The sequence below is a fragment of the Drosophila suzukii genome, chromosome 3 (assembly GCF_043229965.1).
Source record: "Drosophila suzukii chromosome 3, CBGP_Dsuzu_IsoJpt1.0, whole genome shotgun sequence".
NCBI classification, from domain to species: Eukaryota; Metazoa; Arthropoda; class Insecta; order Diptera; family Drosophilidae; genus Drosophila; species Drosophila suzukii.
The window spans coordinates 17,527,397-17,543,660 of record NC_092082.1 but is presented as its reverse complement, the minus strand read 5'-3'; the positions used below and the strand labels follow the sequence as shown (position 1 = coordinate 17,543,660).

The 16,264-nt window shown below is 46.9% G+C and overlaps 3 protein-coding genes across 4 annotated transcripts; 1 reads left to right on the top strand and 2 right to left on the bottom strand.

Moving 5' to 3' along the window:
* Positions 1-277: 277 nt before the first annotated feature.
* DnaJ-1 (DnaJ-like-1) lies at positions 278-2,418 on the bottom strand. Its single transcript, XM_017076544.4, has 2 exons — positions 2,119-2,418; positions 278-1,863 (listed from the first exon to the last, which is right to left on the bottom strand). The coding sequence occupies exon 2, from the start codon at positions 1,853-1,855 to the stop codon at positions 794-796; it is 1,062 nt and encodes a 353-aa protein (XP_016932033.1). The 5' UTR covers positions 1,856-1,863; positions 2,119-2,418; the 3' UTR covers positions 278-793.
* A 717-nt stretch (positions 2,419-3,135) lies between these two features.
* Usp47 (ubiquitin specific protease 47) lies at positions 3,136-12,179 on the top strand. Of its 2 annotated transcripts, none has more exons than XM_017076572.4 (10): positions 3,136-3,398; positions 6,489-6,717; positions 6,780-8,428; positions 8,513-8,900; positions 8,958-9,875; positions 9,935-10,909; positions 10,977-11,103; positions 11,181-11,251; positions 11,309-11,442; positions 11,496-12,179. In XM_017076572.4, exons 2-10 carry the CDS (start codon positions 6,529-6,531, stop codon positions 11,704-11,706), a joined length of 4,662 nt encoding a protein of 1,553 aa, XP_016932061.4. In that variant the 5' UTR covers positions 3,136-3,398; positions 6,489-6,528; the 3' UTR covers positions 11,707-12,179. The 2 variants fall into 2 exon arrangements, with proteins under 2 accessions (XP_016932061.4, XP_016932062.4); XM_017076573.4 differs by lacking the exon at positions 3,136-3,398 and adding an exon at positions 4,338-4,477.
* A 95-nt stretch (positions 12,180-12,274) lies between these two features.
* On the bottom strand, positions 12,275-15,952 carry LOC108011442 (proliferation-associated protein 2G4). Its single transcript, XM_017076578.4, has 8 exons — positions 15,785-15,952; positions 15,524-15,621; positions 15,097-15,233; positions 14,872-15,034; positions 13,957-14,178; positions 13,449-13,674; positions 12,910-13,037; positions 12,275-12,850 (listed from the first exon to the last, which is right to left on the bottom strand). The coding sequence occupies exons 1-8, from the start codon at positions 15,870-15,872 to the stop codon at positions 12,737-12,739; spliced, it is 1,176 nt and encodes a 391-aa protein (XP_016932067.1). The 5' UTR covers positions 15,873-15,952; the 3' UTR covers positions 12,275-12,736.
* Between the last annotated feature and the right edge of the window lie 312 nt (positions 15,953-16,264).

Sequence of the window (16,264 nt, the reverse complement as noted above, 5' to 3'; positions counted from 1 at the left end):
TTTCCAAAAGCTTTTCCTGACATTCAAAAAAATCCGTCAGTGCTGCCAGATGCAGTAAAAATGTTTCGTGCCTTACTTTGTTTATTACACTCCAGGTGGCGTCGTCTTTACAGATATGTAAAAGTCAAGTAAAATTGTAAGGCATTTGGCGCGCCAAATTTGTTTATAAAAATAATAATGTCAGGATTTTTAGATATTTCTTGCACCACGTGCATTATGTAGACAAGCATTTCCCCATCATTACTTTAACCCACTGACCCAGAAATAACACCTGACATTTCTATAAATAATTTTATTGTTTAACATAATAAAATTGGTACTAAAACGTACTATGTCCTACTGCATATAAAACTACAAGTGATTTTTTAGCTGTTGTAACCTCCCCGTGTTGGAATTGGAATGCCGAAGATGTGCCTCGCTTTAAAAGTCGTCAGTTACTTTCAATTTATAATACCTTTTTTATTTCTTATCTTGGGACAAATAAATATAAGATGTTAAGCACCACCGAGGCGGCGGTAAACAAAACGAATTATGGAATTGGCGTGTACCAGGGTATAATAGTTATAGTCGATCAGTCTCCAACACAAAACGGGTTCTCTGTGTGTTCTCTTCCCTATCTTATCTAGCGTCTGCATCCTCGGCCAATATCTACAGCTGTTCGCTTGGCACACTCACTAGCTTCGGGCTACAATTGGTAAGGTTTCTTAGGTGTCTTACGAGTACGTACGTTTAACTAAATATAGGCCTTAACTAAAAGTGATAACAGTAGTGTGTGGCTGGCACCTCCGCCCGCCTAGTTGGGCAGCAGCTCTGCCAATTGGTTCCGCAGGCTGGGCGGCAGTGTGTCGGGGAACTTGATGTCGAAGGATACAATCAGATCGCCTCGCCTCGAGGGTTCCTTAGGCACGGGCAGACCACGTCCACTAATTCTCCGCGTGGTTGTGGGCTTGATGATCTCGTTGGCGGTGTTGACCTGAATCCTATCGCCCTGCAGCGTGGGTACACTCACTGGTGCTCCACATAGGGCCTGCTTCAGACTGACCTGGGCTGTGTACTTCAGATCGATGCCCTCACGTTTGAACTGCGAATGTGGCTTGTCGCGTATGATGAAGATGATGTCCGCCGGTATCTTGTTGGGCGCCGCATCTCCCTCCTTGGGGAAGGTGATTTTGGTCCCAGCTTTCCAGCCCGGCTTCACGGTGATGCTCAGCACCTTCTCCTCTTTGTACGGCCCAGCGTTGCCCGTGGCCATGCGTGAGATCTTCATCTTCTTGGTACAGCCCTTGTCCACTTCCTCCAGGGTCACATACAGATCATGCTCAATGGGCGGATCCTGTTGCTGCTGGCGCTTGCGACTGGGCGCCTGGGCATTGAAGGACTGCGACCGGAAGGCACCGGCCATGGGATTAGCAGCGAAGCCGCCGCCTCCGAACATGTCCTCGCCGCCGATGTTCATGAAGATCTCGTTGGTATTTCCTCCTTGGCCACCGCCGAACATATTGTCACCGCCGCCAAAGAAGACGCCAAACGGATCCGACGAGCCGAAGAACTGGGCAAAGGTGGCCCTTGGATCTCCATGGAACTGGTAGCTGTAGGCACCTGGCTGGCCCTGGCCATCCGGCCCGGGCTGTCCGCCCTTCAGGCCATCCTCTCCATACTTGTCGAAGATGTCGCGCTTCTTCTTGTCCGAAAGAACCTCGTAGGCCTCGGCAATTTCTTTGAAGCGCTCCTCCGCCTGGGGACTCTTGTTCTTGTCGGGATGGTATTTCAGGGCCAGTTTGCGATAGGCCTTCTTGATCTCATCGTCTGAGGCCTTGCGGTCGATGCCCAGAATCTTGTAAAAGTCCTTGGCCATTTTCACAGCTGAAATTGTAGAGGGAAACGCTTTAGATTAGAATGAAAACTGATTGCCTGCTGGGCGGGCGTGTGGTGAGTGGTGGAAATTGCTAGAAGCACCAGTTGTGCAACTGCCGTGTTGTCATGCGAGTGACGTAGTCGCAGTCCGCGAATGCCGAGCGGTTCCGATGCCCGGGTGTCAGAGGCTGATCAGATCGATGCTCCCTGCCCACACAAAGCCCACATGTGTAAGACCCCGACAATATGCTAATGCTAACTCACCTTAAATATCACTAAAAATCCGTATGTATATCAATTCCAATGTGCAGATGCAATGGTTGCTGTAGTTTGCTGGTTTTCTATAGTCCAATTTATATATAGTTTTCACGGGGCGATGCTCTTGAAATATTTATGACGTTGCTTTCGCAATTGATTCAATTGTTCTTTTCGTTTTCTTTCTCCACTGAATGTGGCTTGCGCACTAAAACACACCCTACTTTCTTTCACGTTCTCTTTTCTCTACGAAATTTTGTTTGATAATGAGCGCTTGTCGCCCGAACGCGCCGTTTTATAGACTTTTTTCGTCTGCGTCGAAATTTCTCGATGTTTCTCGTCTTTTAGGGTTGCATCTCGAAAGTGTGCGAATGCCGATTGGCGATAGGTCGAGAGAGTTAGAGATGCTGTCCTAGGTCTGGCGGGTTATAGCTAGTTTTAGCTATTTTTAGGGAGATATAGATAGCTCTAGCGGAAAAATAAGGGCTATATTTTTAGATGTCTGTGGGTAGTCCAAAACTAGAATAATGTACTTCATTTTGATTATGATGAACTCTTGAAGGTATATTTGATTAGGTTTTGTTATAATGAATGTTTAAATTCCATATGTGCATATGCTATGCATATGTTATGGCAACTCTAAGAATTAAAAGTATAAATGTATAAACTCATTTTCCAAATTGTTTATTTTTTAAAATGTGAGATCCAATGAAATTAAAAAAATATATGTGCCAATCTTAAACACCAATATGTTTTTAATAAAACCAATTTATTAAATTCATAAATAATATTATGTTAAAATTAACATTTTAGTAACTTTGTAATTTATACTAACTCATAATTAATAAAGAATTTTAAAATATAAATAACTTTAATATTTGTTGGTAATTACTAATTAACTTCATTAAATTTATAAATACCAAAAAAATAATGTTAGAAAACAACGTATTTAAGAGCGGTCAGTGTGACCGTACGTCAGAAGTCCCAAAATCCATGCCCGTAGTTCAATGTGGTTGGCGTTTTGCTTTCAGCGAGCGACAGTCCACGAGAAACTCTGCAAAACAGCCGCAGCGGAACAACAAAAAACATTTGTAAAAATGTCCCGTCGAGCCTCGTTTTAAGCGGATTTAAAGTGCACCGAGAGGAAGCCAGGCGCAGGAGCATAGCCGCAGTACAGGATTGGGATCGGAGAAGAAGGATCACCGGGAAAACATTCGCATTTCCACCCGCAACCCACACCCACGCACACAAACAACAGTATACCGCAGTATTTTCACACACACACACAGGTGAGTGAGATGGAGGTACACACACACATACAGTCGCACTGAGAGAGAAGAAAACAAGGCGCCCCTCGAATATTTTTGCGACATATGGACGCGCCTCGCTAAGGACTAATTTGCCAGCCCGAAGGACAACCATTGGGGGCCACTTTTTGGGGCAAACCCGGGCCAACAACACGACACGGCCCATATGCGTGTCACGTCCCACAGTTTGAGCCTTGACCGATCGCCCCGCCCCGCCCACGGACCACCGCCCCCCGAGGTGTTGCGCAAACGAAGTAGGCAGCCTGTGACCCTTAACCCCTTTGCCAAATATCCCTTGGCATGGCGCCTACTTAAAGGATGTCTCATTGCAGCAATTGCAACGACAACGGCCCCGCAAAAATAGTCATTCATTCCCGCAAATAGAGAGCTGGCCAATCGAAAAGAGAGCCCCCACAGACATTAATAGCACTTTCGCTATAAACCCAAACACATCGCCTATATTCATTGAGTAATCCGCCTGGGTTCTCGGGCCTTCAAGTTCCCCCAGGGAACTACCCACCCACTGCTTTGTCCGGTGATAATCGTTATCAGCTGCAATTCGTCATTTCAAATAGTAATTAGCATTTAGCTAGATTATTATCAGAGTACGGATTTTATGCCAATCAATTGTCGTGTCTCTTTTATACCTCAACAAACTAAACAAATTTTTTGGATAAAAATGTTAGAGCACCGATACAATGGTTATTCATCAAATTTTAGTCGGTATTTCTTATGGCCCTCCAAAAATATAGGAACTCTATAAAAAAAGTAAAGTTAAAAGTCAAAATAACTCCAATAATTGTCGCTTTTTCAATCAAAAGTTTACAAAAATCCTCATATCGCTTGTCTAATTATTTTAGTGCTTCCCCCAAATACCCGAGAACGTAGCGCACTCAGCTGGGCGACCATTCGCGAAAGATCGGGCGCCCCATCGGGCGGGATATCTTCGGAATCGAAATAAGAATCGGTATCTCAATCGGCCAGTACACGCGTGAACTATGTCGTGCGTTGACGGCGCGGTTTTCTAATTCGGAAAGATTTCGGCACACTCATATCAGACGGTAAAACAGACTGAAATTGTTGCATATATAGCACGGATATATACACACTTATTCACACAACATTGGAAGCTCCAACTGAAGTTGTACGGGCTCTAAGAATAGAAACCATTTCGTAATGGAGATTTTGTACTCGAAAATGCATTATATGACCAGGAATCCTGCGATTTCCGGCAGCCAGCAGTCATGTCTCAGTCATCTCTTGGTTTTCGTAGACCACATAGATTTCGCAGTACCGAAATATTTCAAAAATAGCACAAATATATGCGAGAATGAGGTTGCTGCCCCTTCCGTCCCCTTGGATGGTCTATATGGCATAGATAACTCGCGATATCGGTTTCTGTAATACCCAACCAACACAAACATTGGCCGAAAGATCATCGTCATCATGTAAATATTGAGTGGGGGGCCAATGTGTTGAAAGTGCCACACCATTGTGATGGATAGACATATATTCGACGAGTTTGTGTGGTTCTCTAAATCTCTGAAAACCTTCGCATTTACAAATAGCCAGATATACGCGTATTCAAAACTCTCCCAAAGCTGCCTAATATCTTGCTCCTCTCGCCTTTTTTCTCGAGTTTGGTGTGCTTTTTCCGACCGCTCCGATGTGTCGTTGTCGCCGCCTGTTTTTATTTTTAGCAGCACGGGTTTCTTATTTTGATTTCTGCTGGCCGACGTGTATTAGCATTTTTGAATCCCCATCTCGCTCGCTCCCTTGCCGGGCACTATGGGTTGTGTTTGGACCATCCAACATGTGTTTGAACGGCAACTGCAGCGCATTCACATCGCATCGTGGATGTGCATCCTCCATTCGGAGGAGACCCAAAATATCTTGGCTGGCTGTCGGTTTTGTGGTTATTTCGGGGCAGCAAATTGGAAAAACATTGCGAATACCCCAGCCGCAATTGCTTGCGACACTCAATTAAATGCTGAGCAATTCAAGTCTCTAAAAATTAATGCCAAAATATACATTCAAAGAAATTAATTTTAGAATAAATTGACAGGCATTTCAGATGATTATAAATATCTTTGATTTACAAAAATCTATTAATGAAATGCAAAGCAATTAAATCATCGCCAAGCTGAAATAACCCTACGTTTTTATATAAATAGGACTAGAAAACGATTTGAATTCGAATTACGTTAAATGATTAAGTATTACAAGGTAATATTTCTAAGTATGAAATACACATACCAGTCATTTACTGGAAATCGGTAGAATTTTAGTCAAAATTAAATATCTTCAAATTGAGCATCTGCTTTCCTTAAATCTGTCAAGTTTCTAGAACAGTTCTCAGTTTTTCTCTTATTCCCAAAGAAGTATGGATATGTAGCCCGCCCACTTGCCATTTGCGCACTGCCGGATTGGAGGCGCCAGATATTCGGCCGTATAATCGCCACCACTTCCGTTACAAAGTCAAGCAGGGACTCACAAAGAATCACAGCCAACATGGAGCGACATTTGTACTGCAATTTATGCATTCAGAACGCCCGTTGATGACGTTGGTCCCCAAATGAAGGCGAATAATAATTCCGTAGCATCCTCCGGAGCCAACTGATGGTCGGTTGTTTACGAAATTCCGCTGCGCGTTAGTCACGACGTCGATTTCGGGGGGCAGTCGATGCTCGATTGGGTGTACGTGCTATATGTATATATATAGACGGCAACTGGCGCTGGCCCGTACAAATAAGGCGCGAAAACCGTACCCGGAGCACGTCAATATCGGTGGCTAGGGAGGCGGGACGGATTCTTCTTGATTTCTGCCGCTTTATTCGCGAATGAGGTCGAAAACAAAAAGATTTCGCAGTAATTTGGGACTGGCCAGTTCTTCCTTATTTACTACGGGCCTTAGTGGGCCGAAAGAAGCTTCGTCATGACCAGCAACTTGGCCACGCTGGACATGTCAAAGGTGTCATGACACCACCATTGATTTACTATTATAGAATAGGACAACAACACAAACAAAATTTATGAGTAAGACTCAACGTTTCACTTTCACTTCATCCGTAGGATTTTCCACACCATCAACAGAACACTCCGCAGCCAGGATATGACGGATAAGGAGAGCGAGCAGTGCACCGTCTCGGTCTTTGACCAGACGCCCGGCTCTGAGCAGAAGAAGATAAACGTGGTGGTCCGCTCCCACTTCACGGTGAAGCGTGTGATCGACCTAATCGGCACTCAGTTTCCCTATGGGAAATTCGAGCTTCTATTGCAACCACACGAAAACAAGGATCTGGTAAGGATTAACATCTATTTTGCAGTTCTTATGGAACACTAACGGAAACTCCTCTTCTTTAGGTCAATTTGAATGCCGTGGAATCCCAGCTGTTTTTCGATGTGACTGGTTTTGAGCGTCAGCTGAAGAACCACCTGATCCTGCTGCCCGCCGGCAGTTGGGATGGCGACGTGACAAAACGCTTTGAGTTGCCAATCAAAAAAGTGATTGTCAAAAAGGTTATAAAGTCAGACGGAGAAAAGTCCAAAAGCCCAGCCACCGGCGAAAAGAAGAAACGCGTGGTTGGGGAGAAAACCAAGAAGAAACCGGCTTCTGGATCCTCCTCTCCAAGCAAGACAAAAACAACAAGTGAGGATTCCTCGGCTAAGATAAACGTCAGTTCGGATTCGACTCCAGAAAAGAGTTCCAAGATCCCCACTACTGAAGAAAATAGTCCCAAGCCCGTTTCAGACGAAGCTCCTAAGGCTAGCCCGGAAGAAAGTTCCGAGATGTCTACGGAGACAAGCTCCAAAGTCATTACCCCGGAGAGTCCCGTCGCCAAGAAAACGGCAAAAGTCAGTTCAAAACCCAACCTAGAGTTATTGAGTCCACTTCAGCCGTCATCACCCATTAAAGAGCTGGATTGCGAACCGATTGACATGCTGAGCAAGCAACAACTCTCTGAGCAACTGCAACTGTATCCACAAGGTAGAAACCTCTCGCCGGTGGACGATGGTCCTTCTGACTTGTTCATCTCGGATGCCGAGCAATTGTCAGATGACGACCTCGCGTTGGGCGCATCTGCCAGCCCAACTATGATGGGTCCGGGCTATGATTTCGGAGCTCCGACTGGGGACTCGGACATCGAGGGTGTGACCGGAGTGGTGGGTCCATCTACAATTCAACCGGACGATGGTTCTTATCCGGCTCTGTCGAACTTCTATCGCCGTAAGTACGGCGGAGACGAGTTGCCAGCATGGCAGAGAGTCAACACGACGTCTTCCGACTTTGTGCCCTCGGCCACCACGGAAACCGAGCCAGAGGCACGACAGACAAACGGTGGACCCAGAGGACACGTTGGTTTGGTGAATCAAGCCATGACCTGCTACCTAAACAGCTTGCTGCAGGCACTGTTTATGACGCCCGAGTTCAGGAATGCTCTGTATCGCTGGGAGTTCGACAACGACAACGAGGCAAAAAACATACCTTACCAACTGCAGAAACTGTTCCTCAACTTGCAGACGTCGCCCAAGGCGGCGGTAGAAACCACAGACCTAACCCGCAGCTTTGGTTGGGACTCTACTGAGGCCTGGCAGCAGCATGACATCCAGGAACTGTGCCGAGTAATGTTCGACGCCCTGGAGCACAAATTCAAGAACACCAAGCAGGCAAATCTCATCTCCAACTTGTACGAGGGCAAGATGAACGATTACGTAAAGTGTCTGGAGTGCAACACGGAGAAGACTCGCGAGGATACCTTCCTCGACATCCCGCTGCCGGTGCGTCCCTTTGGAAGCAGCTCCGCCTACGGCAGCATCGAGGAGGCTCTCCGCGCCTTCGTCCAACCAGAGACGCTCGATGGAAACAACCAGTATCTGTGCGAGAAGTGCAAGAAGAAATGCGACGCCCACAAGGGGCTGCATTTTAAGTCCTTCCCCTACATCCTCACGCTGCACCTGAAGCGCTTTGACTTCGACTACCAGACTATGCACCGCATCAAGTTAAACGACAGGTGAGTCTTCATGGTCTCTAGAATATTAAATGTTTTGCTTATAGTCGAAATCATTTAACAACATCCCGTCTTCCTGTGCCTTAGGGTGACTTTTCCTCAGACGCTCAATCTCAACACGTTCATCAATCGGAGCGGCAATAGCGGCGAGCCAACCCCACAGCTAAACGGCACTGTGGACGACTGCAGCACAGCGGACAGTGGTTCGGCCATGGAGGACGACAACCTGAGCAGCGGCGTTGTGACCACTGCGAGCTCCAGTCAACACGAGAACGACTTGAACGACGAGGATGAGGGCATCGACATGAGCAGCAGCACGAGCAAGAGCGCCAAGCAGGGAGCTGGACCCTATTTGTACGAACTGTTTGCCATCATGATCCATTCGGGCAGCGCTTCTGGTGGCCACTACTACGCATATATTAAGGACTTCGACAACAACGAGTGGTTCTGCTTCAACGATCAGAATGTGTCAAGTGTAGGTGTTTTAGCTCTCATTCATGATTTTCGAAAATTCACGACCCTTTATCCGCAGATCACCCAAGAGGATATCCAGCGTTCGTTTGGCGGACCCAATGGCAGTTACTACTCCAGTGCCTACACCTCCAGCACCAACGCGTACATGTTGATGTACCGGCAGGTGGACGCCAAGCGGAACGAGCAACTCGCCAAAGTGGCCGACTTTCCTGAGCACATAAAAACACTGCTGCCGAAGCTGCACTCGGAGGATGAGACTCGCGTGACCCGCCTTGGCAGGCACATCACGGTTACGGACTTGGCTCTGCCGGATTTGTACAAGCCACGCGTCTACTTCTATAATCCCTCCTTGAAGAAGATGAAGATTACCCGGGTATACGTGTCGCAGAGTTTCGACATCAACCTCGTGCTAATGTCGGCATACGAAATGCTAAATGTGGAGCAGTTTGCGCCGCTTTCGCGTTGTCGTTTAGTGGCTTACAACTCCACGATGGAGACGATTATCCAGTCCTTGGAGAACTGCACAGATCCAGCCCTGACCGAGTTGCGCGCCTCGATGAACTACAGTCTGGACTTCCTTTTAGAGTACCGGGCTGAGGGCCAGCAGTTTGAGACATACCCTCCGGACGGCATGACATGGTATGTGTTTAAGGTAGATCTATCGACCATGGCGATGGACGGTCCCTTCCTGGTTTACTCAGCAGCGCGGGAGCGGGAAGCCAGCGAAGGCCTTCGCCGCTCCATCGCCCTCCGTTTGCGTGTTAACGAGCAGCAGTTCCTACTTGCCACGGTGCGCGGCACGGTGCCGAAAGCTTTCGTGGCCTACGATCCCCATCCGTCGCCCGAGGCGCTGCAGCATCTCCAGAACCTGGCCAACACCCAGTTCAAATCCATCACATACTTCTACTTGAACGTCCCCAATACGGATGCCGCCAGCCTTGAGATGTTGGGCGTGCCCAGCGTAGAGTCAGTCGAGGTAGGTTTTAAGGGTTCACTAAGTTGTTAGCTGATTTTAATTTTCTGCATTTTTTGCAGTCGGCCAGCGGTGATGTGGTGGATGCCGCCATGATGAATGGTGCAGCACAAGGTCACGAGTCCTCCAGCAATGAATGTGATTGGAGGCGCTACAAACGGGATGTGCTGGAGCCACTGGTCCAACCCAGTCCCAGTCACGGCCATGAGTCCAACTCGGAGGACAGTAGTCTGAGTGATGGAGACCGCACTCTGGTGGAGACGGAGAACCTGGCACATCGCGGTGGTGGCGACAGTCAAGTCAGTTCCACCAGTCATTCGCCGCAGCTGTCTAGCCCCGAGGACGAAGCAGCCTCACACGATGCCATGATGCGGGTTCATGCCTACTGCAATGGAAACGGCAGCTATGCGGCGGCCGATGTGGTGGATCCCCTGCTCCTGCCCAGCAGCACCAATCACTTCTTCTATGCCACAAAGGTCGAGTGCGTGGATGTCGTAGGCACCAGTTCCAGTTCAAGCCATCAATCCGACGAGGAGGCTCAGCTGCGAAGACCCACGCGTGCCTACAAACTGCTGGTGGGCGCGCACATGCGCATGGGTGCATTCAAACGCCACATCGAGCAATTGATCCAAGTGCCCAGCGCCTACTTCAAGCTGCAGAGCAAGCACGAAAACAACTCCAGCAACCAGAACAACTCGTTAATTCTTTTCACCGAGGGCGAAACACTGACGGTGGAACTAGGCAAGAATCTGGAGCCAGACGAGTTTAAGGCCAAGATTTACTTTTTACGACTTGCGGACATCGACAACGAAACGTCCAAGCTACCCTGCGTCTGCGAGTGGGTCTACAACGCCAACACTACAGCGGAGCAGGCTAAACAAGATCTCGTGGCCAAGCTGCACCGCATGGACGCCAAGTATGCCACACTCACCGTGGAGAACTGCCGCATCTGGTTGAAGGGAGGACGTATTCCCATCAAGATCCTGGCCAACGATGAAACGCTCTACTGCGACATGCGCTCCTCCATAGCGGCTGAAGTGGGTTTATCCGGAAAATTGACTAAAAACGAGAACTTAACTTGGTGTGTCCTTTGTACCTTTGCAGTTTATTGTGCAGGAGTGCGATGAAGGGGTGAATCCGCAACCCAAGGACGATTCTCTGACTATATTTGTTAGGCGCTGGTGTCCAGCTAAACTGGAATTTGGAAAGTTCCAAGAAATCACTTTGGACCGTAAGTTGAACAACAATAACTGGGAAATCAAAGATAATTTTCAATTCTGTAAGCGAACTAAAATCATGTCTTTGCAGAGGACAGCGAAATCAGACGTTCATTATCACAGATCTGCAACATCACAATAGACAAACTGAGCTATATGAAGGTACGTTAAACCCTTTTTAGTCCATCTCGATCCAAACCAATATCGTTTTCCCGGCAGATTAACAGCAACTTCCCCTGCACAAGCATATCAGCTTTAAGCGTCAACGAGTCCAGCAGTTGGTACTCGGTGCCGGCCAGTCTGGACAAATATCCACTGAACTCCACACAGACGGGCAACATCTACCTATACAAGTAAGTTTGAAATTTGGATATGTAAGGCCTGTATTAACGATTGTACCCAACAGAGATAGGACCGTACCTGCGCGTGAGCTGTCGCTGGATGAGCGGCGCCAGATGAACGCCAGGGAGAAGGCTCGCCTGGATCGGGTGGGCTGCGTCTCCACCACCCGATACTCGCAGCGTCGGGAACGCGCTTTGAAGATCTACCTGGACTCGCCGGAGAAGTCGAGCAATGTGACCGCATCGGCACCGATGGACGTGCATGTGAATAATTAGTCTGGCCGCGAGTTAAAAAGAAGAGTCGCGACCCAAAAAAAAAGTACACCAAACCATGTATGTAAGCGACGGCAGACCATTAAATCCCAGATCCTGTTTTAATCAACGGCCAATTATCTTTATCGGCTGCAACTGCTGGTCGTGTTTTCTGTACTTTACCCGCAGCAATTGCGTATTTTGTTGTTGTTTATTTTGTTTGACGCAAGGGGAAAAGGTCGGCGGGCTGGGCCAGAGTGTATAGCATCCGACTGGACTGGACTGGATTGGAATGGATCTGGGATCGACGGCTGGGGTGGCAGGCTCAGCACTAAGCGACGTTTACCATAACGAAGTTATTCTTGCAACTTTCGTAATACAAGAGTTCAAAGATGAGACTGTAAAATTAAAACTAAACATGCAAGAAATCTAAATTACAAATTGTATAATGTGAATGTGAACATCAAAACTAAATTAAAACTATAAAATAAACACAACTCTCAAGTGCATTTATTACAATCAAAAGCGTCTCGAATTCGATTGGCCCCTGTGGGGCGGACAGGAAGTTGATAAATGAAAAAGTCGCATAGCATTTATCGGCTGTTTTATAGAAAATGTTAATTTTATTTAATACCTACTACGCAGCGTTAATAACGTTTTTCTTGAATTAAATTTTAAGATCATTTAGCGTTAAAATTGTTACAATTTGACGACAGTTCTTGCTTTGCTTTTTCGTTGCGTTGGTGTTGAACAAACCGATAAACGAAGGCAGCTTATAGTAAAGGAAATAAAGAGGTAAAGTTCACGCTGGGCCGACCGCCCTGCTGATAGATGGAGGATTCTCGGGGAAATGGATTTGCGTTCTTAATTCGCTGCTGGTGTGAACAGGAATCCTCAAATTGTAGCCGTGTTCTGTTCTGTTGTCAAAAGGGCTTTAATACGCAACGAATTCGATAGTAAAAATCTGTGGAGCGGCAGCGGTAGGCAGCGCAATTGTTCACATTGTGGTTTCCGTTGTTGGGTTGGTGGTGCAGATCTTCATCAGCAGGATGGTCTATGCCTTGGTCTCGACGGCCGGCGCCGTTTCCACCTTTGTCGCCGCCCCAGCTGACGCCTTCTTGCCCTTACCCTTGCCCTTCACGGGACCCAAAGGCTGCGTGAGAAGCGTCTAGAAAGGAAAGATTTCACTTAGTAACGAGCGTGACATCATTCGGTAGTGTTACACACCTTCAGCTCCTCCTGCGCAATGCTGTACTCGCTCACGTAGCTCTCCGCCTCGAATGGGATGCCGGTAACCAAGTTGACGCCGTTGGGCATAAGCAGAACCGTGTGCTTAAACTGCGCCACAACCTCAGCTGTAATTCAAGGAAATAGTTGGTTTATTTATTTATTTTTATGATGTCAGTGATGTTTACAAAACTTAAACTGACAAAGGTACTTATATTACTAGCTGTCAGGGTCATCGACTACACAAATATGAGGGAAAATTAAATATGGCATTCAGATTTACGTATAATCTTTAACGTAACCGTCGTAACGACCATGATAGGGACAATAAGTGATTATGACAAAAGTTGTTAATTTAATGGATTTGTAGCAGTGGCATGTTCAGACAGAGGCCATACTGGGGCAACTGCTGAAGACGTCAAAGCCTGGGGTTTTTTCTAGCAAAATGTCTGGCCGTTCTCAGCACCCGAAGGTGTACCAAATCCGGAATTAAGTTTTGCCAATGGAGTATTACAAATAGTACTATGTATTACACTTACATGGCTTCTCGTACAGCACTTGGAAGGGCTCAATCATCTTGTGCGAGACGCACTCAACGACTCCCATGCGGGCCTTGGTCTCCTCCTCGAAGCTGCGGATGTTGAATGGCATGTTTCCGTACTTGGTTTTCACCTCTGCCAGCAGAGCACGGGAGGCCTTCAGCTTGAGCATGTAGTTCTCCTCAGACTTCTTGTAGATGGAGACCTTGGTGTCCTTCTCCCGTCCCTACAACGAATACAAATAGCTTAGCAATTGTGTTTCTAGCCCCAATGAACAAGGGTTCAGCTTCTTTTTAGCGTTCTCAGATCTCATAATCTTACAATCTCCGGACAACAGATAGCCAGACCTTGGTGTTTGCACGTGCCGGGTTTTAACAACATAAACCCGCCGAGCGTACAAGACGCTCTCGCAACAAACTCCGCACTCCAGCCAAGTCAGCCTCAAGCGCTCGTTTTTAATCATTGAACAAAGAGTTGAAAAGATAGGTATTTTTGATGGATTACTAACCACTCCTTCGCCGCTGCTGACGATGACATCGATGGCATAGACCTCGTACGTTTCGAAGGTGCACTTCTCATGCTCCTTTCGCTGCGCCTCGCTAGGATTCTGTATGATTGTCTTTTCGCCATCAATTTTGAACTGCTTCAGCTCGTGACTGAGCATGCCCTCGATGGGCTTGCACTTGTACGACTCGCTGATTTGTTGCACGGCATCGGTGAGGGAGTAGTTCTGTAAAGTGTATTGAAAATATATCAATTAGTATTGGTGTTTAATCGTTATATTATTTAAGCTATAAGTTATTAATAACATTTTAAAGAGGCCTACGTGGACTGCAGCTAGCAGAGATAAGTAAAAACAATTCCTTGAATTGGAAAATCTTAAACACCTATCATAGCATTAAATAGATAACGCAAAAATAATAAATAACTAATCGGAATTCGCTATGCGATTGTGGACAACTTTAAAGACCGAACATTTCTGAAATGTAAACTTGTTCAGTTCACGAAATTGACACTGTTTTTCTCTGCAGGCGTTGAGCTGTACTGAGCTATGAGTTAAGCAACAGCCAATCCGTTGCCTGCAAATTACAATTCTAGCAGATTATATTTTACAGATGTGGACAACTTTAAAGACCGAACACGTCTCTGGTATAACTTATTCAGTTCACGAAATTGACACGTTTTCTATCCGCAGGCGTTGAGCTGAAGTGTGCTAGGGTATAAGCAGCAATCAATCCGTTGCCTGCAGAAGAAGTAACCATGTGGACAACTGGCAAGGAGCCTACAGTCCTAAATATTAGACTAGGGCAATTACCAGCTGCCACAGCTGATCTCTGCAAGTGTTGAGATGTTCCGTCGCTGGAGAATGGCGTCAGACAATCCGTTTCTTGCAAGGATTACTTAGACATTAAGGCAAACTCACATTGGCGCCAGACTTGAGCAGACGCAGGGCAGCCTGAACAGCCCAGTAGGCAGCGAGGATGACATCGGCCTGGCGACCACTGATCTTCTGATCCGGTCCAGCGCCCACCACGATTGTGTGAGCTGCCACGGCAATGAAACCATCAATGTGGGCGCCCAGGTCGCTGTAGATAGGAAAATAAAAGAGATTAGAGACTAAACAAGCCTACTAAGAGGTATAACTCACATTTTGACAACATCGCCGGCCTTTAACGTGTAGTCGGGATCGTTTTTAGCTGGCGAGAAGTGGCAGACACAATTGTTAACGGACAGACAGGTGGGGAAGGCAATGCCCTTCTTCAGGTCCTTCTCCTTTTTGTATACCTTATGGAAAGAAGAGGGAAGATTGTATTAGTTTTTGTGTTCCTTAGGCAAAAAGTCTTTTGTAGCGACTGGAGTGTCCTCAGATCTCATAATCTGTAAATCCTTGGGGCCCAATAGCGAGCACACAAGCCCTGCACGTGGGGTATGTAAATTCCCGCGTGTGCCTGGCGACCACGAGGTGGTCTCCAGCCCAAACAGCACATGGCCCACCATCGGGGGACCCTCAAAGGTGTAATTCTTAATCATAGGACAAAGGATCGGGAAATTAAGACCACCAGGTGGCCGCTTACTTTGCCGGTCTCCTCGGTGAGCTGATTGTCGCCCTGAGTGCAGATCTCCCGCACGGAGGCATCCACCACGCAGAGTCCAATTACCGCCTTGAGGGTTTCTAAAATTAAACGAGCAGACAGAGTCCAGAAATAGGCGGATTTAGCAACGCGTGGCGTAAAAGGGAAAGCGGCATTTTGTCAATTGTGTAAGCGCCACGTAGCAGCGCCTCCTGGAGTCGGAATCGCTTTTCCCTGTGCCGTTTACGGGCTCTGAATACTCACTGTTGACGATCTCGCCGGCCAACTTGTACTTGGTCACCACCAGATCCTCGGCGATGGTCTTCTCGGGCTCCTTTTCCACGTCCGCCATAGTGCACTCGACTCTAATAATTTTAAAATGGCGACTTTAATGAAAATGCGACCGACTATGAAACACGAGGTACGGATAGTGTTGCCACTGGCCAGGCGATGCCGACTAATCGATAGTATCGAAAGTTCGAGTGGCGTGGCCAGTTTGCCCGCCCTTTTTATCAGTCACGAGCCCTGGCAACCCTAGAGCATAGGGCGGAAAACTTGAATTGACTATTGAATCCAAGATTACTATGTTAATTCTTTTAATAGGTATTTTAAATGTTTTCAAAAATAATCAATTAATAAAATCCTCCGGTTACACATTTTGAAAACTGTGTTGAAAGGTAAGCACTTTTAAAACAAGTAGATTAATCAAAAAAACATAATTTAAACATATAGAAAGTATTTTTT